The sequence below is a fragment of the Monodelphis domestica genome, chromosome 5 (assembly GCF_027887165.1).
Source record: "Monodelphis domestica isolate mMonDom1 chromosome 5, mMonDom1.pri, whole genome shotgun sequence".
Taxonomy (NCBI): Eukaryota; Metazoa; Chordata; class Mammalia; order Didelphimorphia; family Didelphidae; genus Monodelphis; species Monodelphis domestica.
The window spans coordinates 171,787,993-171,811,808 of NC_077231.1; the positions used below are offsets into that span (position 1 = coordinate 171,787,993).

Genomic DNA, 23,816 nt, shown 5'->3' on the forward strand with positions numbered 1-23,816 from the left:
AATGCCAGAGCAATTTATATGTGGTCATAGAAGTCACTGGGAGCCACTGAAGTTTGTTGAGTAGGGCAATGGGATAATTGGATGTGAGTTTTAGAGAAGTCACTTTGGCAGCTGTATGGATTAGAGAGGGGAGAAACCTGAAGTTGGGACACCAACTAGAAGGCTGCTGCAAGAGACCAGGTGAGAGGTTATGGGGTTCTAAATTAGGTGGGTAGTAAAATCTAAGTACTTTTTTGAAAATGAAAACCTGTAACACAGTTTAAAATTAGGTCAGCTAATCTGCAACAGTTATTTGAGTAGAAAGAAAGGATTATGTGCTAGTCTTGAAATTAGGGGAACTGAAGTTCAAAGTTTACTTTTAGTATCAACTTGGAAACATGTAGATTAATGGGGTTAAAATCTTTTTTTTTTTAAACTCTTACCTTCCATCTTGGAATTAATACTGTGTATTGGCTTCAAGGCAGAAGAGTGGTAAGGGCTAGGCAATGGGGGTCAAATGACTTGCCCAGGGTCACACAGCTGGGAAGTGTCTGGGGCCAGATTTGAACCTATGACCTCCTGTCTCTAGACCTGACTCTCAATCCACTGAGCCACCCAGCTGCCCCCTGGGGCTAAAATCTTGCAACATAATTGCTAGCTTTCAGTAACAATACACAACTACATAATATAGGATAGCATGATATAATTTAGGATATGATTGATATAATATAATACAATACAATACACTTACTGGTGTAATTTGCAAAAGTCCCTCCTTCATCATCTTTCGGATTTTCTTCAGAGCTTTGTTGCGCTTTCGTAAAATTCTAACTGGATTAAAACCAACCTAAAATATATGCCATTGGATTATATATCTGCCAACATGCACTGCACTCCTTATATAATTCATTTCTAAATATTTTATTTCAGTTAGATTGAAGAATAAGGACAAATAATGAAGAGAGCTTCCCTCTCCCACCCCTATGTTTAAAATGGTTCTTAAGAAGATTGGAGATACCATCCTGGAACAGAGCAATAGTCTATCCAGCCTGGTACTTTGCCTCAAAAAATAACCTGAACTTTCCTTTAGTAATCGGTATTGTTCTGCCACCCATGAAGAAATTGGAGCCTAGAAAAGAGAACCAACTTAACCAAGATCATAATGGTAAAATGTAGATAAATCAGGATTCAAATCCAGATCTTTGACTCCAACCTACTATTCTTTCCCCTCTGCTACTGTAATTCTGGAAACCGAGTTTTTTGTTGCCAACTTCTGTTTTTTTTTTCCATTATCCAACACTACCTCCTTTAGTGTAATAGTATTAGCATTATAAATAGTCAAACTGTGTGTGTGTCTGTGTGCATGCATGTGTGAGTGAGAGACAGCTGACAAAGATCCTGTCATAATCTTCTCTGATGTACATGGTGCCAAGACTCTGCTTTTCTTTACTGACTAGGACTCACTAGGAAAATCTCTATTGTTCTATAGTTGCAACTTATCATTTAGGTTTATGTGTGTACTTTGTACTTCTTGAGGAAGCATAATATCATGGTAAAGTCAACATTTAACAAGTATTTATTTACCTCTAGATCAGGTGCAAACAGAATGTCAAGCCTAGAAAAGGTAGTAGAAACTATTATGTTCTTCTGTGACTATTAAAACAAAATGGTGGTGGTGGTGGTGATTCCTAGAGTTGATACTGTGCTTTCTTTCATTTTTCTAATCTGAGTCTCACCTACCCTATCTTCAATCCCCTCTCTATCGCATCACAGTCACTGAATACATATGGTCATTATGACGGGGGCAGGGATGTATTCAAATATTAAGTGTTCCTTTGATGTTTCTTGATTGCTTACTTCTTCCTCACTCTGGGTTCCAAAAAGATAGGAAGAAAGCAACAAAATCCAGAATAACAAAACCATACTATAACACTACTACAGAAGAGAATTCAGTATGAGATGGTTCTACTATGAACCCCATCCAAAGAGATTTTTCTCCTGAAGACCCCAAAGGACCTTTATATAAGATATTCTTGCCTATGAGGTGATTTTACTACATGGACCCTGCGGTCAGTGATACAGCAAAGCTCCCAGATTTTAGAATCTACTCTTTTGTATTAGAGTCTACCATTTTTTTTTTGCTAAGGAGTGGAACAATCTTTTTGGGGGGAACTTAGAAGAGTTCTGGGAAATATATATAAGTATGTTTTTTAAAACTCCCTAAAACTTACAGCTTCAAAAAGTTTCCTCCTGAAGAAAGAAGTATTTGCAAAATAGATAGGAGCTGAACATTTGAAAATCTTGACTCCCTCTGGCTCATATATCTACAAAGAAATATGATGTTAGTTTCTGAAAATTTGTAGGGAATTAAGCATAAGTCAACATCAAAAATACATCAAGCAAAACTGAAAGGTTCTTACATCAGGGTAATCTTTTTTATTCTTGTAGATGTTGCTTCTTCCAACATTGGCTAATGTGCTGCATTGTGGGCTGTAAAGAAATGAGCATAAAATGAGTAATAGGACATATTAGAACTAGATGGGTGATGTTAACATTTATATCTTTTTCATGCCTTATTATGAAAAACCCTTGAAGACAAGAAATATATCTTTTTTTTCTTTTTCTTCCTCTTTAGAGAGGTAATATGGTATGGTGTAAAGAGCAGTGCAATCAAATCAAACCAGGTTCAAGTTCTGACTCTGATGCCTCTAATTGGTAAATCATTTAAACTCTCTCAGCTTCAGCTTCCTCAGCTGTCAGATAGAGATGATTCCTATTGTACCTGTGTCACAGGGTTGTTCTTGAAAATCAAATAAGATAATAGATTAGCTCTATGTAAATGTAAGTTATTACTGTTAATTTGAATTCTGTCATGCAGAACAATACTTTTTCTTAGCTGTAGAATGGTAGCATTGTGGTACAGTGGAAGGACCACAGAATTTGGTGGTCAGAAGACCTGGGTTCAGATCTCATTTCTGCTACCTTTGAGACTTTCAGAATGTAATTCTCTGTCCTCTGGTTCCTTTCCTATAAAATGAAGGAGGCTAGACTAGATGATCTCTAAGGACCCTTCTAGCTTCCTCCTCCCAAATATACTTATACCAATTCCCAAGGCTGTTGTGAGGAAAGTGTAGGATAAATGTTAAGGGTCTATGTCAATCAGTCAAAGCATTTATTTCAAACACCTACTATGGTGCCAGGGACTATGCTAGGTGCTGAGAATATCAAGACAAAAATGGAATAGGTCCTGCCCTCAAGGGACTTATATTCAGTCAGATGCCTTCTATCTAAAAATGAAATGCAAGTTGCTATTCTAGTTTTACCATGCAAATTGGAGGCATCCAATAAATATTCACTAAAGGAATTTTAAGTTCTTCTACTATGGATGTATTTTCCTATAAATTTAAATATGGGGATAGCATACTCTGTAATAGAGCTACTTAGTTCTTAAAGATTAATAAGTGGTTTCTATGGAATATTGGGATTGGAAGGAAAGACTTTTAGAACCAACCACCTGGTTGTATGCAGGGATGATTTAAATCCCAAGGAGAAGAAGATTTTTTGTTGAAATATGTCCAGTAATGAGAGTTAAAACTATACTTTAAAAAATTAAACTTTAATTAAATTAAGTTAAAACAAAAATATTTTAGGGTTTAACATGCCTCATTCCAAGCTCTTAGATATTCCTGAAAGGCAGTTGATTTGTCTGGACCTGTGAATTCATTCAATAGCAATCATTCCACAATCAATAGTATTAGCAAAGGGCAACCAGAAGTGAAATGATTTACCTAGGGTCACACAGTCAATGTTTCTGATATAGAACTAGAACCCTAGGTCTTTCTGACTCTGTGGCATACTGTCTATCCACTACTCCACTTGCCTCCAATCTATCTGTATTATACAGGTAGGTAAACAAGAGCTTGTGGATTCTATATAATATCTTTGAAAGCATGGCAAAGATTGGAGTAGAAATGGAGTGGAAAGGTTAGTGTTACAAAATCATGCAATACTGCTGTTTTTTGAAGATTATCTCTAGATAAAGATAGATAATAAAAAAAGATATAGTGGGCCATCTTATTTTTACATATCTTTGTCAATTAAACTCAATTTTCTTCCTCCAGAAAAATGATGTCATTATCTTTTGATTTAGACTAGTCGAAGCCTGAAAGATTTCATGATTATGATGCCCAATATCTACTTACAACTGAGTCCGAAACACAATGGTGAGGAGCTGGAATGCCACACTAGCTGCTAGCCCCAATCCCAGCCCCAGGATAACAGCAGCTAGGAAGGTAAAAACCCAAATTACCTGGAAAAAATATATACAAATTATGCATTAAAAGAGTGATAAAACTCTACCAATCAGTGCTAGGAATGAGAACAAATACAATTATTTCTCATTTTGTCAAGCTCAACAAATACTAAACCATATGCTAACATTTAAAACATTTTTATGCTACTTGTCCTAATAGGAGGGAGAAAGAATTTTTGCTTAAAATATACCAATAAAGTAGAATTTTGATTATAAATCTAAAATAATACAGATTCTATTTATAAGAATTTGAACAAATTACTTCTATGATCATAGAAAAACTCAAAACAATAAATTAACTTGATCCTAGTGTTCATCCTGTTCAACCCCTCTCCCCCAAAAGCTGAAACTAGGATAAGCTGGGATATTTTCCAAGGGTGCTGAAACTTAGAGGTCATGCTTGAAGTCATTAATTAAAGTAGGAATTTTTCAGAAGGCACAGGTACTTGATCATTCCATCTGTACCCTAGGTAAGTTCTTCCCTGATGGCTCCCTGTTCCCATCTGAGTAGTGACCTTCCAAACTAAAGCCTCATAATTTTATTGGGGTCTCTACCCATGGAGACTGTTCCTTACTATTAACATGTTTGAAGGATTTGTATTTTTGTTAAATTTTGTATTGCTTGTCCCAAGATGGCAGAGTAAAGAAAGCACTCAGCTAGACTCTCTCAACATTCCTCTCCAAACAACTTTAGAATAATGCCTCAAATCAAATTCTAGAGTAGCAGAGCCAACAAAATGTCAGAAAAAGATATTCATTTACAAAATTTTATTTTTGTTATCATTCAAAATACACTTTCATATTGGTCATTGTTTTAAGAGCATACTCATACTAAATAAAAATAAAACCATAAAAACATTTAGTTAAAGATAGCATGCTTCGATTCACATCCATCTGACTCCAATAGTTGTTTCTCTGGTGGTTGATAGCATTCCCTTCATATGTTTCAGGATTGCCCCAGATCATTGCACTACTGAGAGTAGCCAAGTTTTCAGAGTTGATGATCATACAATATTGCTGTTACTGTGTACAATGTTACCTTGGTCAGTTCTGCTTATTTCATTCTGCATCAGTTTGTGCAGATCTTTCCAGCTGTTTCTGAAATCATCTTGCTTATCATTTCTGAAGGGTTCCAGGTATGAATGAATCATAAAGTATTAAAGATGTATTCAAAAGCTGAATCTAATGAGCAAAGTGCTCATGTACTAGATTTATGGAAATATTTCTAATATTTCACATGATTGATACGGATCCTTGAACTGGCATCCCTGGGCTGATTAGCATTTTCTATAGCTTCTTTGTAATAGCAAAAGCATTTAGCTTTTGCTCAATTAGCATTTGTATGAGATGAGGCCAGTGTGCAGAAGGTCAAAGGAACTTCTGGTCTGGGCATTGGCTACTCCATTGTCTTAGGATCCAGCTTTATCTTGTCATTGATTACTGATATGACACTAATTTTTCTGCCAAGTCACCTATTTGATTAACTATTCCACACACCCCAATTCCTTGAGACCTCAATAAAATTCAGTCTATCTGTGTGTCTTCAAGGCTCTACCACTATCAGAGCAGAACAGCACAGACTTGATGTTATGCTAAAGAATCCTGTGTCTCTGTGTCTCTTTTCCCTCTCTATGTCTTCCTTAAGCTTTAAACCCTTCCACCCATATTCCTTCAGTCCCCAGCTTCCCTTTCAGATGGTCAACCCACAAAAGAATATTTTTTGGCCAGTGGATGACTACAATTTCTTATAGCATGATAGTACTTCATCATCAACATGTACCACGATTTGTTCAGCCATTTTCAATTGATGGATATTTCCTCAATTTCCAATTCTTTGCCACTATGAAAAAAGCTCCTATAAATATTTTTGTATAAGTAGCTCCTTTCCCCTTTTTTATTATCTCTTTGGGATACAGACCCAGTAACGGTATTATAAGATCAAAGAGTATGCACATTTTTATAGCCCTTTGGGCATAGTTCTAAATTGTCCTCCAGAAAATTTGGATCAGTTCTGTCAACATGGAATCAAACTGGTAGCCTAGTAAGATCTTACGAACCCCAAGTTTTAGAACTAGCTTGTAAGTTGGAGACCCCAAAGTTTGTTCCCTGTTCCTATGAGAATCCATCCTGAAGGGAATCTCAGGTTAGCAGTTTCAGACTAAATAATGGACCCTATTGTATTAGAGACCCTTTCCCAAGAAGACCCACACCTGGGCAGGCACCATTCTTTTAGTATCCATTGTAAGCAGTACCTTCCCTTAGACCCTAGCTAGCTATGATTCTTTCCCCAAGCTTGATTGTATTCTGCCAGCATAGTTTGAACACTCCCATTTTCTTTGTAGTTATAGTGATGTCAGTCATCTTTCTCTGCCCCTGGATTTCTCCCAAATGGTATATAGGTTCCCCAAATTCTTTTGTTCCTTGGAGTTGTCAATCTAGGGAGGTTGGCTCTCCCAAGGGTCAGTGTCCAAGAGCATCCAGAGTTCAATCCTTGGACTCTGTATGGAGGCCAACTATTACACTGAACCCTTCTTCCTTGATTAAAGAGTGATTTTCTAACTATTTAATAGTTCTGTGTTTTTTCCAAGTCCATCAACAATGCGTTGGTGTCCCAATTTTGCAATATCCCCTTCAACATTTATCACTTCCCTTTATCATCATATTGGTCAATCTGATAGGTGTGAAGTGATACCTCAGAGTTGTTTTAATTTGCATTTCTCTAACCCAGTGATTTAGAACATTTTTTAATATAAATTATTGATGGCTTTGATTTCTTCCATTAAATTAAACAAATATGATTTTGATACCTAAACCAGGGAGGGCAACAGTAGAGAAAGAAAACCACTGACCAATTTCCATAATGAATATTAATGAAAAAAATTAAATGAACTACTGGCAAGGCGATTACAGTAATATATCATAAATATCATACACTATGACCAGATGGGATTTATACTGACATGTAGGGCTGGTTCAGAAATACAAAAATAACCAGGATAGCTGACTATATCAGTAACAAAATAATAAAAATCATATGATATCAATAGATGGAGGAAAAGGTTTTGACAAAATGCAATATCCATTCCTATTAAAAAACACTAGAAAGCATAGAAATAAGTTGAGCTTTTCTTAAAATAATAAATATTGGTCCAACCATTGTGGAGGGCAATTTGGAATTATGCGCAAAGTACTTTAAAATAATGCATACCCTCTGACCCAGTCATACCACTGCCGGGTTTGTACCCCAAAGAGATAATAAGGAAAAATACTTGTACAAAAATATTTACAGCTATGCTCTTTGTGGTGGCAAAAAACTTGAAAATGAGGGGGTGTCCATTGCTTGGGGAATGGCTGAACAAATTGTGGTATATGCTGGTGATGGAATACTATTGTGCTCAAAGGAATGATGATCTGGAGGAATTCCATGTGAACTGGAAAGACCTCCAGGAATTGATGCAGAGTGAAAGGAGCAGAACCAAAAGAACATTATATACAGAGACTGATATATTATGGCACAATTGAATGTAATAAGGATTTTCTACTAGCAGCAATGCAATGACCCAGGACACTCCAGAGGTACTTAGGAGAAAGAATGCTATTCACATCCTGAGAAAGAACTGTGGGAGCAGAAATGCAGAAGAAAAACAAATGATCAATCACGTTGTTCAATAGGGATATGATTAGAGTTTGGATGTTAAAAGATCACTCTACTGCAAATATGAATAACATGGAAATACTATTTCAACAATGATACATACATAACCCAGTGGAATTGCTTGTCAGCTCTGGGAGGTGGGGGAGGGAAGAGAGAAGGTGTGTGTGTGTGTGTGTGTGTGTGTGTGTGTGTGTGTGTATGTATCATAAATCCTACAACCATGGAAAAATGTTCTAAATAACCCCCCCAAAAAAACATGAAACAATAAATAGTATTTAGCTAAAACCAAGAGCCAGCATTGTCTATAATGGGGATTAACTTGAAGCCTTCCCAATAAGATCAGGAGTAAATCAATGATGTCCATTATTATCACTATCATTTAGTTTTGTACTAGAAATACTAGCTACAGCAATAAGAGAAAGAACTTGAAAGAACAGAGAGGAAATGAAATTATCACTCTTTGCAGATAATATCATGGTATTAGACAACTATAGAGAAACAACTAAAAACTAGTTGAAACAATGAATAACTTTAGCAAGATATAAAATGTAGCCACATAAATCATTAGCATTTTTATATATTACCAACAAAGCCCAGAAGAAAGAGATAGGAAAATTCCATGTAAAATAACTGCAGACAAAGAAAATATTTGGAAATCTACTGTCAAGATAAACCCAGGGATCATGTGAATACAATAACAAAATACTTTTCACACAAATAAAGAGGGTGACAGGCTGAGCCAATTAATAAAAATAACATTTCTACCTAACTTCTACTTATTCAGTGCCATACCAATAAAAGTACCAAAGAATTGTTTTATAGATCTAGAAAAAATAAATTAAAAAATTAAAAATATATATAAATAATAAATATATTATAAAATACTTATATATCATCTAGCTATGTATTGCATATTATATGTTATACAAAATAATATGATAAACTTATTTTTAAAATTTAAAAATAAAATATTAAAAAACTCCTCTGGAAGAACAAAAGGTCAAGAATATCAAGGGAATTTGGTTTCAAAGAAAAATAATGTGGAAGTATATAGCCTAGAAGAACCAAATTTCAGACTATATTACCAAGTAGTAATTATCAAAGCAATTTTTTAGCATTTGCTAAAAAATAAAGTAGGAGATCAGTGGAATAAATTAGGTACACAATATACAGTAGTAAATAGCCACAGCTAATCTAGTAGAACTCACTATTTGACAAAAATCACTGGGAAAACTTCAAAGCAACTTGGCAGAAACTAAGCATAGACTAATATCTCACAATTTATACTAAGACTGGGTGAAATGGATAAGAGATTTAGACATAAAAGGTGATAAAATTATGTGTAACATGTTAATTCTATATAATGATATATTACATAGTTATAATTATGTGATATAATATAATGTTAATTTTAATAACAAATTATTTAGGCTTAAAGTGTGATAATAAGTAAGTTAGGGAAGCATCATTTATCAAATATGTGAGACAAATTTATAAAAATAAGAACCATTCCCCAGTTTGGTCAAAGCATATGCACAGAAGAAGAAATAAAATGTATGAATAGTCATAAACAAAAATGTTCTAAATCACTACTGATTAGAGAAATACAAATTAAAACAACTCTGAAATATTACACTTACCAAAGAAAAGGTAAATGACAAATGCTAGAGGGGATGGGGAAAAATAGAGACACTAATACACTGTTAGAGTTTTGAACTAGTCCTACCATTCTAGTGAACAATTTAGAGCTTCACCCAATGGGCTATAAAATTATATATGCCATTTCACCCAGCAATACCACTTCTAGGTCTATATCTCAAAGAGATTGAAGAAAATAGAAAAGGACATATTTGTATTAAAATATTTATAGCAGTTCTTTTTGCAGTGGCAAAGAATTGGAAATCAAGGGAATCTCCATCAATTGAGAAATTATTGAACAAGTTGTGGTAAGTGATTGTGATGGAATGCTATTGTGCCATAAGAAACAACAATCAGGATGGCTTCAGAAAACCTGGGAAGACACATATGAACTGATGCAAAGTGAAGCAAGCAGAACAGGAGAGCACTCTAATAAAGTAACAGTTGCATTGTAATCAACTGTAAAAGACTTAGCTACTCTAATCAAGACAATTCCAAAGTACCCATGATGAAACACTCCTGGCAAGTGTTCAACCAGCCTTTGAAACTCATTACCTCATAAAATAAGCAATTCTACTTTTTTTGACAGCTCTAATTGCCATAAAGTTTTATCTTCTATTGACCTAAAATCTGACTCTGTTACTTCCTTTTCTTGCCTAGTTCTTTCCTACAAAACTATAGGCACCAGTCCCTCAAATATTTTAACATATTTTTCATGTGCCTCATAGATAAATCTGATTTATCATATGTCTAGTAGTGTTTCATGTGACTGGTTTCTTGATTGACATATGTCCCCTCCTCCATAACAAAATATAACTCTCAGGTACCCAGATATATGACTGTTTGTGACTTAAAGATAGCTAGCAAAACAAAATAAAAATTCCCTTTCATCATAAATATTGGCTTACATTTTATATACATCAGCCTAATAAGCTACCATCATTTATTTAATTACAAAGTTATTTTCTACTCACACAGTCATACTTGTCCTTTTTCCACAAAGTGGGCACGTCTTTAAACTGCATCAGCATCCCCTTTAAATTTCCAAGAGATAAAGCTGCCAACACAGACTGGTAAAAAAGAAAAACAAGAGATAGGGTTTGTGGAACAAATGAGCTCTCAAGATGCAAAGGTGAAGGTTAATGATAAGAAAGGGTTTTTAAGGGATGGAGAAAGCCTGTCAGAATAATAGCTTTTCTTTTTTTTTTAATTTTATAGTATTTTATTTGATCATTTCTATGCATTATTCATTAAAGACAAAGATAATTTTCTTTTCCTCCCCCCCACCCCCTGTAGCCGACGTGTGATTCCACTGGGTATCACATGTGTTCTTGATTCGAACCCATTGCCATGTTGTTAATATTTGCATTAGAGTATTCATTTAGAGTCTCTCCTCTGTCAGAATAATAGCTTTTCTGATATAAATTGAGCCATACTAAGTCTTGAGACTTTGCCCTTCCCTGCACAGAGGCTTTGCTCTGAATATAACAGCTCTGTCTTTGCCACTCCTTGAGATTTCCAGAGAGATTCCAACCAAAGATCTCATAGTCCTTAATAGTCACTTACAGTCATCACAGTTCTCTAAAAGCAATGTGGTCCATGACTATGGTACAGAAACCTGCTCAAGCTGTCTTTACTGAGATACCCCTTCATTTAAATTTCAAGATGTTTAGAAAGCTATTCTATATAACTATTCTGTATAAGAGGATTGTGTAATGCAACTGGCTCAAGTTTTACTTATTTAGGTCCATAAGTTACTTAGAATAGAGGTTGTCTTGAAATTATTTTGTGTATATTTTGTATTTGTTTGTCCCAGAATGTAATGGCTTCTTCCAGCAGAACATAGATTCCTTTAGTAAGAAGAAGTTAATTGCATTTTTGTCTTTATCTTTTCAGCACCATGCATGTAGCATCTGACACATAGTAATGGTTAATAAATGGATTGTAGGGTTAATTTGAACTACTTCCCTGGTAAAAAGAAGAAAATTGAAGCCACTTAAAATTTCATTGTAATGACTTATTCTTTGCCCTCAATATAAAACAAACCCCAATGCCATCAGATGGAAGAGGTGGATGCTCTTTTTTCAGGTGATCAAATATTAAATGAATGGTAGATCTGGAAGTGAATCTTCCACTTGTTCAGTAGAAGATGGAAGAACAACTAAATGTTTTTTAGCTAGGTTTTGTTCAGTTTTTCCAGAGTTAATGCCATTGAGACTGGTTCTCTGGGGTTACTAGATTCTAATCATGCAGTAGGTAGAAAAAAACTATGACTTTAAATTCCCTTTATGTGTATATCAGTATGTGTATGTGTATATCAGTAGGTATACATTTGTGTTTCTGGCCTTGCAAAGCTTTTCTGTTTTTGTTTGCATTTTGCAGTGATTTTATTCTCTTCTCTTCTTCAATATGGGTTATAGATCCAAATGCCTTATTCTATCATCTCTCTTGCTTATTTGTTACCCTGTTAGAAATCAATAGGATTCCACGGACATAGCATATGGAGAGGAATACCATCTCCTCACAGTAAAAGCTTACACAGTATCCTCCTCTAAAACAGATTGATCTACTGGGAGGACAGGAATCTGAGATTAGGTCCACTTTTCAGTAGTAGCATAATAAAAGATGAAAAATGTTTTAGTTATAAATCTATCCGTATTTGTTGGTATGCCTCATTTAAAGTTTGCAAAGTGTTTTACAAATGTTCTCTCATCTTAGCCATGTGATAACCCTGGGAATTTTTTTTACCATTTTACAGATAAAAAAAAACTGTTGTTTTCTCCATTTTGCAGAAGAGGCAACTGACAGTGGTTATATGACTTACCCAAAGTCACAGCTAGTATGTGTCTGAGACTGGATTTGAAATAAAGTCTTCATGTCTCCAGGTCTAGCACTATCCACTGCACCATTTAACTCCTCACTGCTTGTGTCAAAACACTGTATTAGCATGCTCTGTTTAGTAGGATCATATATAGCCAGCAATTCATTTGGAGGTTGCATAGTAGGTTACAGATTGGGCATTTTCTATGGCCTTTTATCATTTTTTTTCTGGTGGAAATTTCTTCTTTGAAATTATTTTCTATTACTTTGTGCTTAGTATTTACTCATATACCTTCATGTTATTTTCCCAGGAGAATGTAAACTTTTTTGTGTGTATCCCAAAGAGTACAAAGAAAACATGAAAAGATATTTTTGTATAAAAATTTGACATCTCTTTTGTGATGGCAACGAATTGGAAATCAAGAAAATTTTACTTATGTGCTTGTCTGCCCAACACCTATCATGGTGCTTTAACCATTGAAGCCATTTGATAAATGTTAATCAAATCAAAGGGAACCTGAACAGTCTGGGAAGCATGATAAACTAGGTGAAAGAGCTGGATGGGCATCAGAGTTTCAGATGTAAGATCTGCTAGAGACAGTTGTGTGGCTGGCAGCATCATTCTCTCATTTAGAGGAATTGTTTACTTTCAGCTCTGGCAAAAGTTCGTTTCAACCAGTTCTTAATCAAGAGCTGGTACCAAATTGTCCTCCTGTCTTAACATAATATATTATACTTGGTCCTTGCTGACATTCTGAGGTGTGATAAGGTAGTTTGGGCATTTGCATTCCTGACATTTATAAAATATTGCTGGGACAAAAAATGAAAACAATTTGGTCAATCCAAACCCTGGAATCAGTTGAGAGAAGATAATTTCTAACTACCTCCTTTTCCCCTTTGATTCTTGTGTTGAAGAACTAGCACTGTTAGTTCACGAACAGTAGTAGGGATCTGTTAAGCTTCCTGAGAACGAGTGAAAGAATTACCTTTTGTACTGGTTCCAGAAGAAATCCAATGGCCATCATGACAATCAGAACAATCACAGCAGATATTAACCCGGCAATCTAGAAAAGTAGAAGATGCTCATCATCAACTTGCACAATCTTCTTGTCTCTGATTTTGTAGTTACCAATGTGCAGGATAATGTTTGTAGCACAGATCTTGAAATACCTGAGTTTTGCCTCCTGTGCTTTCCTGAATCGCTGATCTCGAGAGTGCAGTGCTTGCAGCAAATCCCCTGAATGCCCCACCAAAGATGTTTCCCACTCCAAAAGCAATTAACTCCTGCCAAGAAAACAAGGAGGAGGTCTTTTAGAAGAGTGACTAGGACTACACTGGAAAAAGCAAATTATCTTTAAATGGTCTTCAGTCTTAAAAAAAATTTTAGGTGTTTAGGTTTACCTGATTTCCATCAATGGGATAATCATATTTAATAGAATATACACTTGCAACAGAAAATGCCACCGCAAATGCAACGATTGCAATGGAGAAGGCGTCGCCAATTCCAGTTTGTAATACCTTCAAAGAAGGTGTAATGGGTGCCTTAAATCTGAAATTGAGATTAGTGTTAAGATATGTGTTAACTCGAGCATGAGATCACACAAATTTGGCAAAGCTGAAAGCCTTGGAATTTGCTGTTTTATTGACAGAAAGTACTACCTGAAATTGATACAAGATTCTAAATTTGGCCCAAAGGCAGGAGATAATCTAGTATAATTTTCAACTGGTATAAACAGAGCAATATGCATCTGAAATGTACATCCTTATTGGGTCAATAAAAGAATACCTGACCTCGAATTTTATGGGTATAGGGACTTCCCAGTTGAGGGGACACTTACAAGAAATACAGGTCGATGCCTTCTCTTCAATTTACAGTTTTAGGCAGTGAAAGGTTAAGTAACTCTCAAGGTTCACAAAGTATATCTTAGAGGATTTGCACTCAAGGATCTCTGGTCTCAAGGTCTCGTTTCTATCCATTACAGCACATTCGTCTCTCTGTTTTGAATCTAAGGTTTGCAAACGCTAAAGTAGAATGCATGGTGAGTGAGGGCTACTTAAAAACCCCCAAACTCGACACCATTCTGAGAAACAAGAAAGTTGCTAAAGGGATGGGGAGGGGAAATCATTCCGCATTTTGTGAGAACAGAAAGCCAAGGCTACATAAAACTTGTAGGCAGTGAAGTGGCATAATGGATAGAGTGCTAAACCTGGGAGTCAGGAAGACCTCAACTCAAACCCTGCCTGGGATAGTTACTAGCTGTGTCCAACCCTGGGTAAGTCGATGTCTCTCTTTGTCTCAGTTTCTCCATCTATAAACAGGATATTAATTGCAGATACCTCACAGGATTGTGGTGAAATCAAATGGGACAGCAGGTAAAGCACTTTGCAAACCACAGAATGCTAGAATTAGGAAAGGAAGATAGCAAGCAAAAATCAGAATGCATGCTGAATGTTTTTCCTCCCCTTAACTAGCTTACATTTATATATTGTTCTACCAGTTTACAAAGCACTTTACACATATCATTTCATTTGATGGGGAAAAAAAGTCTCAGAAAGGTAAAGAGATTTGCCCAAAGTTGCATGGCTAGTAAGTCAAAGAGACAAAAAATGGACTCAGATTTCTGCCTCTCTGGGTTCAAGAGATCATGCTAAGATTGACCTTCAATATTACCTTAAAATGTCTCAGATTGGGGGCAGCTGAGTAGCTCAGAGGATTGAGAACCAGGCCTAAAGATGGGACGTCCTAGGATCAAATCTGATCTCAGCCACTTTCCAGTTGTGTGACCCTGGGCAAGTCACTTAACCCCCATTGCCAGCCCTTATCGTTCTTCTGCCTTGGAACCAATTCACAGTATTGATTCCAAGACAGAAGGTAAGGGTTTAGTAAAAATAAAAAGAAATGAATAAAATAAATAATAAAATAAAATGTCTCAGATCGATAACCATATATATCTTAATAAAATGAACACAGTAAAATACCATATGTGTTCAAATTCTATATACTGGTTGTGACTTATCTTCCATTCTTCTTTCCAATGGTAGCAAATGTTTTCCCAGTGTTTTAGGGTTTGTTTTTTGTTTTGTTCTGCTTTTGATTTTCTTTCAAGAAAAATTTATTTTCTCTCCTTCCCCCAAGATGAACAGAAAAACTGCCTCTAACCAAAAAGTGTGGTTAAGCAAAGCAAATTCCTATACTGGCTATATCCAAAACTAGATCCTGCATCTTGAACTCAGCACCCCTCTGTCTAGAGGTGGGTCCTTCCTTAATCTTCTGGAATGATTTTGCCAATGTTTTCAAAAGGAACATAAGAAAGGACATTTTGTGCCTGTTGTTGAAGCAGCATACAGATTGTTTCTTACTTGTCTCTTTTGAACTTGAAGAACTTGGCTGTGGAAACTTAACCAAAACATTATATATTGTTTATAGTAATTGATTAATGGGACCTAGTTTTGTTTGATTCTTCTTCATGAAAAGCTGGTTTATTTTGCCTATTCCTACTCCTTAGATGACTTCAAATTTTACTTGTTTATGGGTCCCTGGATAGGCTCCTATCCAGCTGGTCAATGTGTCCTCCTGAAAGGAGAAATCTTCATGTATGAAAAATGGAATTTTCTGAAAATATGCTTGTAATGTCTCCTTTGCTTCCTCTATCCTTATAGTCAATTGAGGAAGAGGTCAAGGGGAGTATCTTGTGCTAAGGAAATTCCTGGTGACAAGGCTTTGACAATATGTTTTTTTAAATCATCTGTGAATATTCCTACTGTTTAAGTCAAGAATTGTGAGTGGGAAGGATCTCTTTAAAAAAAGAAAAACACTTACCCACTTTCCATTTCACCAATCACTGCCACATCAAATTTGCCTTTTAAATCACAAGCATAGGACACGCCTGCTGCAATGACTGTCTGAAAAAAAGAATCCCCACAAAAAAACAACCAAATAAGAAGCTTTATCTCAGTTGGCTTTACTATCTACCCTGCTCTTTGTATTTTTCTCTTTGATGCACTGAAAGTCAGAAAACCACCCCTTTCTTATAATGAGACTCCAATTCTCAGCCACCAGGGTGAAATCTCTTAGGAATACTCCATCAAAATCCCTTTCTTCTCCTTTTGTCCTTTGACTTTGGTTACTATAGCAAGAATTATTATTAATATCTATTAAATAAGAGGCAATGATTAGGTATACATAAAAATAAAGCCAGAAGTATTTATGTATATGCATATATTGACATATGACACATATATATATTTCTAATGAAAAATAGTCAGAATATCTGGGTTTCAATCTTGTCTCTGATACTTATTAGCCATGTGATCAGCTCCAAGTCCCTTGGCCTCTATCAATTCAGTAGGACATTGCTATGTACAAGAGAGTTGAAATCTGGACTGGTAGGAGGAAGTTCCTATACTGGGAGTCTCACTCTGCTGAAATCACAGATCCTTTATGTATTTGTATATTTATTAAATGTTCACAATGCACTAATTACTATACATAGGACATTGGAAAGATCTAGATTCTAAATTCTACGAGATTACATTTTATAGGACAAAGGAAGCTCAAAAGTTAGAAATGGGCAAACTGGCATACCAGGTGGTTCTTTCACATTTTGATTTATTTGTGGCATTTGGATGGATAGTACTAGCAGTTCAGTATAGAGAAATAGGTTGAAGGGACAAAAAAAAAAGAACAAATTAAAGCAAACAATTAATAGAGCTGATAGACTATGACTCAAGAAAAAGATGCCAGAATCAAAAATTTAGTTCTTATAAACATAAAAATACATTGCAAAAGATGTACTTTTTAAAAAAAGGACATCTTAGCACATATACAGAGAATCATTTAAAGAACTTTTCTGAAATTGGAGAACTGAAAAATGAACTGATATGGAAACAAACTTTCTCCTTAATTCCAAATTTCCCCAATCATGTTTCTAACACAGTGAGTCCAAAACCATACTAAAACTTATTAAGCTTTGAATTGTGCATGGATGATAAATTTAGACCCTGATGGAACTTTAGATGTCATCTAATACTGCTCCCTCCTCTTATAGATGAAGTAACTGCCTAGAGAACACAAAGTGATTTGTCTAAGGCCATATAGGTAGTAAGCAGAAGAGCTGCGATTTAAACCCAAGTCTGATCATCAATCTCTTTTCACTGCCTCTTTCTGTATATTAACTATTATATGTGGGAAACTCATGGGATCCAAAGACTACAGGTGCCTCAGGGTCATGCAGGCATGTAGAGGATACAAAGAGTCTATAAACTACAAAAAGCAATATTAAGCACTTGGGTCTAAGAAAGGAAGCTTTCAGATAAACACTTACCAGAATGAGTTCAATTGGAATGGGTGCTGGAAGTTTATCTTTGAACTTAGTATTTATTTCTTTAACTGTGGACACAATTACCAATATTATGAGGGATGTCACAAGATCTGCAATATTAGTCTTCTCAATATTTGTAAAGATAGATTCCAGAACCTAAAATGTTAAAAAAAAATCTCTAGAATTACCTTAACCCAACACATTTTCCAAAGAGAGAAAAAAACAAGCCATTTGAGGAAAGAGACAACAAATTCATAGTGAATCTAGTCTCTACACACTAATTAGGAACTCATCTGGATGACAATTATTATGTAGAGAGACAGGAGAAGACAAGCAAACACAAAGAGAAGCTAAGTCAGCATCCTATAGCAGAACTTTAGGAATCTTTGTTAATGATTATTTTGATACATGACAAATTTCATGGATAAGCCTCAACATTTTTACATTTATCTGCTTTCATACCTTCTCAAATATATTTCTTTGTTATTCAATGATTCTGTCTTCTATAAAAACTGAAGTCCCTACCAATTCCTCTCAGTATGTATCCTCTCCAGTCCTCTCTTTAATATATCCAGGTCATCACTTCTCCCATCCCCCAGTTTCCAAAATTTGGAAACCAGTATCTTAGATGATAGAGTATAAGCCATTGCTGAGCCAAATGCACACAATTAACTAGAAACTCACATCTCTTACTTCTGAGAAACCTTTGGCTTCTAGTTGTGATGGAGGAAGAGGAGCTTGACCAAAAGTAAAATTTAGTAAAATTACATCTGAAAGTAAATGTTAGCCTTGAATCCCTAACACTTAACTGAAGTGTAAAGGATGATTCAAGAATAAATTTAATTGTTCTCCAAAGTGGTTGAACCATACCTCTCAAAGCTAATCCATTTTTACTTGTGAATAGAAACCGGATACTTGGAAGGAAATGTTTCTGATCTGATGAAACCAGCAATATGGGTCTTATAGAGCATCTAGGAGGTGCAGTAGATACAGTGCCAGGCCTGGAGTCAGAAAGACTCATCTTTCTGAGTTCAAATCCACCCTTAGACACCTGCTAGTTATGTGATCCTGGGCAGGTCACTTAACCCTGTTTAACTCAGTTTTCTTACCTTTAAAATGATCTAGAGAAAGAAATGGCAAACCACTGGAGTATCTTTAGCAAGAAAACTTCAAATGGGGTCATGAAGAGTTAGGACACAATTGAAAAAAGCCAACTGACTGCATGAGTCTGATAAAATTTTGAGAATATAGGGGAGATTATATGGATTTGAAAAATTGTAACAATGACATTACCCCTCCCCCATTTAAAAATACTCAAGAATTGAGGTCAAGAGATGTGGTTTTAAATTAGTAATTAATGGTGTTGCATTTATAATAATATACTATTCCACTGAGGCTTAAATAGAAATTTTAGGCTCTGATTTTTCTTTTATTATTCTAATAGCAACCCATATTTATATAACACTTTAAGATTTACAAAGGACTTTCTAGCAATTCCATGAAGTAGACAGCTCAAATATTATTTATCCCCATTAGAGACTTAGGCTAAATGATGGACATGAAATCTAGGATTTGAATATAGGTCATCTGACTCCAGTGACTGCAGTGCTCTTTCCAATACATCTCAGTTTTCCATTAGTATGGATTCTAGTATGATTTGAGAAGCCAACTTATCACTGTTTATTTTACTACTTCCTATGTCATTGTCTAAATGAACTCCTCAAGCTTTCCATTTGTATGGGGAGGGTGGGGAAAGAAAGGAACCAAAATGATCAGGTAGGGAGTTTAAAGGCTAGGGAATCATGGGGAATTCGAATAGGGAGAAATTTCTTAAGAAAAGAAATAAGAATGAGGAAATACTTACTTTGAAAATTGAAAAAGGATCAGTGTGTGAAGGGACTGAGATCTGGAGCATAAATTTTAGCTGGGACACCAAAACGTGAATTGCTGCAGCTGTTGTGAAGCCGCTGATTAGTGACTCAGAAAAGTAGTTAACTATGAATCCAATCTGTAATATTCCCATGATCAGCTGGAAAGGAAGGTCACAAAGCCTTGGTCAGGATTAGATATTAGCTTGTCCCAGTAGCCTAAAGGTTCAACAAACATTATCATGTACAAAGTTATGAATTAAAACAAAAGATCCAAAGCTAAGCGTTCTGACTACAGGGAATACTACCAATCCAGGCTTCCCTCCTCCCTTGGTATATTTCACCCGGTTTTTCAAATGGGATGTATATAACCTTGGCATTCTCAAGAGATAATAGGAATTAAAATTAATTTGTACTTTAAAAAACTAGACCCAACGTCCCATGGCTTTATTTAGAATTCTCTTTTTTGTTCTTCAAAATCTTTAGGTGTGTTGATGATTAAGCTAATACTAATAGAGAAAAAATGTTTTAAAAGATAACAGATTTTGCTTACTGTCTATGTCTTTATATTCTTTGTCAATAATATTTTATAGCAATAATTGGTGCTTGAATAATGTTTTAAGGTTTACCAAATACTGTGTGCATTTTCTCATTTGATCTTCACAACAACCTTGGAAAGTATGTGCTATTATTATCCCCAGTTTACAGATGAGGAAACTGAGGCAGGACAAAAATATAGTGACCTGTCTAAGGCTATAATCTAGTAAATGTCTGAGGTGAGATTTGAACTCAAGTCTTCCTGACTATAAAACCTATAATATTCACTGTATCACTTAGCTGACAGACTTATCCTTATCCTTAGTTCTTTTGGATACCCATATAACTCAGGTGTGATGCTGTCAGATATGGGCGAGTGTGCACATGAGTGTGCTCCTGTGTTTGGGGCACACATCTCTTAAAGTTTCCTGAGAAAATCACATTGTTTGAATAAAAGAAAAGGACAAAGCTCCATACTCTAGACCTAGGGCATTTGGAATGCCCAGTCTTAAGTGGAGATTGCCAGGGTTAATGTCCTCAAAGTATCTATATTCAGCATCAAACAAATGAGAGTTTCTCAATTCCTGCCATGATTCTGCCCTCTCTTCTACTCATTGTACTCTCTTCTATCTACATCAAGTCTCTTCTACTTCCCTGAAAAGCTATATGAAGGGCATGTAACAAAGATAAAAGAAAGGTGGGACTTTTCTGTGAATATAGTCTTTGTCCATTGTCCAAATGACTTTGTTTCCCTCTAGGCTACATTGTTTATGTGGTTACAGAAACTTACTTTTTTCAAAGAACACTGTCTTAACTAATAACCTTAACCAAAGTCTTGGGCAAAGTCTCAATGATTCTATATCATCTTTAAGATTTCATAATTTGGCTCTTTTTGAGTTGTTTTATTAATTTTTACCTGGAAATTTTTATTGAATGACATATCATACTTTAGCTTCAAAATGAAAAATATGTTCCAAATCATATGCCAGACCTCATTTCTATTCCTAGGAGGACTGGGTTAACTAGAGATTTGCCCCAGGGCACCAGATTTTTTTCTTTGGAAAGGAGATACTTCTTCCCCATGGTGGTCCTCTGGCTTCCTATTCCTTTTGTCTTTGAGCCACATGGCTCCACAATAGTTCTGCCCTTTCCCCAGAGCTCAGTTTTTCCCACAGGAGTCCCACGCTTCTTCCTATCCCAACATTTTCCCACACCCTACCACCACCTCCCCTCGTTTGTCTCTTCACAAGATTTGTAAGATTATACCCAACTGGGATGGATTATTCTGTGTGCTCTACTCTAAATTTGCTCCAGGTGCCAGAAGTGCCAGTTATTCCTTGCTTCATAACATCTGCAAACTTATCCTTCAGCTTTTGAAAATACCAGTCTCTCTAATATTATTTTATTCAGTAGTACAGGGGAAAAGTGGAGGAGAATAGACAATTTTTGGAACTGGCTGTATGAAAACAAATCAAAACAAAACAACTTGGGTCCTGGTGACCAGATCACTCTCTTTCAGAGTAATTTGATTGGTCAGGAGATTTCACATGATAATACTGACCTGAATAATTCCAGCTAGCAAGGTGATGGTAGCAGATATGGTTACTTTCTCCTCATCTAATAATGAACTATTCCCAGCAGTTTCAGTGCCATTTATGTTGCTGTTGCCTTGCTGAGCCACAACTACTGCTCCTACCATCATGCTCAGAACTGGAAAGGGACCTAATGAACATTTGAGGTGAATTATAATTAGGAACTGTTTCTTCAAAATCCAATTATCATTCAAACACAATTTGAAAAGATCATTAAGACAAATTTTCATTTGTAACTCCAGTTCTTGATTTGGGGCTCCTGAAATGGATTATTAAAGTGATACAAGACAGCAATAAAGAGACTCAGTTTCCAGGATGGTTTCACTTACCAACAGATATGTGTCTAGAAGTTCCTAAGAAGAGGTAGACTATCATTGGAAAAAAGGCTGCATAAAGTCCATAAGATGGGGGGACGTTTACCAGCAAAGCAAAAGCCAGACCTGTAAGCACACAACAGGTAGAAGCCCTGTTACACTAAATAACTGGAATCTTAGGTTTGCTCTCATCAAATGCTTTATGTTTTTGATATTCAGACAGCAGAGGTTACCTTGCAGTACAGACACCAGCCCAGTGCTGACACCAGAAACAATATCACTGAGCAGCCATTCTTTTATTCGATAGGATGGTAACCAAGAGACTATAGGGAACAAAGAAAAGGCAATATTCTTGGCCTTTTGTGAGGAGCACCTGAAAATATTTGTAAAAGCCATAGTTAGGTCAGTCAGCTAATAGCGTATCCAAAGTCCGAGTCTAGTGAAAGCTAACACGAATCACAATTGAGCAAATCGAAGGCCACACATATTAGCAAAGATTAAAATATGCCAAAGATTAAACAGAAGGCACTATCCTCTGCTATCTCCCATATCCTAACCCTCCCTTCCCTTGCCTTCCAGCAAGACTCCATTTGTTTTTGCCTCTGTTGATATTCGTTCTCCTACACTTGGTTTGTCGCTTTTTGGACAGATTGTGCTGAGAGTCAAGAAGGGGTTCATTTTAAAGGCTCTCCTTGCACTGGAAGGTGGTAGGGGAGTTGGGAGCCCCTAAACTAAAAAAAAAAAGCATAGGAAACCAATCAAGCTTGGAATCAGAGCCAAAAAGAAGAGGCTGAAAGCTCAGGAATTTTGGAGCCGGTCCCTCATCCATCATTAAGCCCAGTACTGAGATATTCCTTACCTAAAGTACATCCTGATATTGTTCCAAATAGTCTTATGGCTTCTTTTCATCTTCTTGTATTCTTCATTAAAAGCATTTTGTGAGTATACTTGTCTGGACACAACATATTGATTCCCTATGGGCTCAATCATTTTGCTTTTCTTGTCTTGTGCTACAGGCAGATGTCTCTGGAAGTTGGGCTCAGATGCCTCTCTTTACGTTTAGCTGCTTAAAAGTCCTGAAGGAAAAAAAATAAAAACAACAAAACCTGCCTTTTAAATAACTCCGAGAAACTGTGATGCAATTTACAGATGAGTGAATTCCGAACTGAATGTTACCACCTTTTGAGATCAAAAGAGGCTGGATTAAGGAACTGAGATTGTGTTTTGCACAGTGATATTCCTCTTTACTCCAGTGAGCAGGGCTTACCTCGCTGCTCTGGAATAAGCAAACAAGGTCCTTTTGAAAAAGACTGCCAAAAAGCACAAAGATTTGACTCGGTTTGCTCATCACTGAGCCAATTTTTTACCTTTTCATCAAGGAAAGATCCTGACTTTTTTTTTTTTAGTAGAAAATTTGCCAGAGTTGAGGTGTTCAGGTACGGAACAGAATAGGCATAAAGGCAACTCTGATTCTAACACAAGCCAGAAATGTTTAACAATTGTCTTCTCATCTTCATCCCTTCTCCCATTGCATACTTTTTGCTTGTGTTTATCATTTATTAATATAAGATACTCCTTATTATCATAATTTCCCCCATTATTTTAGCACCTCTTCATTTAATCCTGATCAATGATATCATAACTTGGGACATTTCTACACCAATACTGATGTCTGGTACTTGTAGGATGCTGCTTAGGGATCTGAGAGAGTAAGTGATTCCTAAGAACTAGTGTGAGACTGAGTCAAATTGGAATCCACATCATCTACTTTCCAGTGTCA

At 35.9% G+C, this 23,816-nt stretch overlaps 1 protein-coding gene across 1 annotated transcript in view; it reads right to left on the bottom strand.

The window, feature by feature from the left end:
- The window catches only part of SLC26A3 (solute carrier family 26 member 3), a 34,682-nt gene extending 11,632 nt beyond the window's left edge, over nucleotides 1–23,050 (bottom strand). Inside the window, exons 1-15 of the mRNA XM_001363717.4 lie at nucleotides 22,896–23,050; nucleotides 22,270–22,409; nucleotides 22,052–22,162; nucleotides 21,692–21,852; nucleotides 19,590–19,754; nucleotides 17,729–17,881; nucleotides 16,225–16,307; nucleotides 13,806–13,953; nucleotides 13,575–13,688; nucleotides 13,391–13,468; nucleotides 10,559–10,654; nucleotides 4,182–4,288; nucleotides 2,400–2,469; nucleotides 2,211–2,303; nucleotides 731–826 (exon numbers count right to left, since the gene is read on the bottom strand). Of these exons, the coding sequence (XP_001363754.2) occupies nucleotides 731–826; nucleotides 2,211–2,303; nucleotides 2,400–2,469; nucleotides 4,182–4,288; nucleotides 10,559–10,654; nucleotides 13,391–13,468; nucleotides 13,575–13,688; nucleotides 13,806–13,953; nucleotides 16,225–16,307; nucleotides 17,729–17,881; nucleotides 19,590–19,754; nucleotides 21,692–21,852; nucleotides 22,052–22,162; nucleotides 22,270–22,409; nucleotides 22,896–23,026 (1,746 nt within the window). The 5' untranslated portion in view covers nucleotides 23,027–23,050. The remainder of the gene's footprint in view (nucleotides 1–730; nucleotides 827–2,210; nucleotides 2,304–2,399; nucleotides 2,470–4,181; nucleotides 4,289–10,558; nucleotides 10,655–13,390; nucleotides 13,469–13,574; nucleotides 13,689–13,805; nucleotides 13,954–16,224; nucleotides 16,308–17,728; nucleotides 17,882–19,589; nucleotides 19,755–21,691; nucleotides 21,853–22,051; nucleotides 22,163–22,269; nucleotides 22,410–22,895) is intronic.
- Nucleotides 23,051–23,816: the final 766 nt, after the last annotated feature.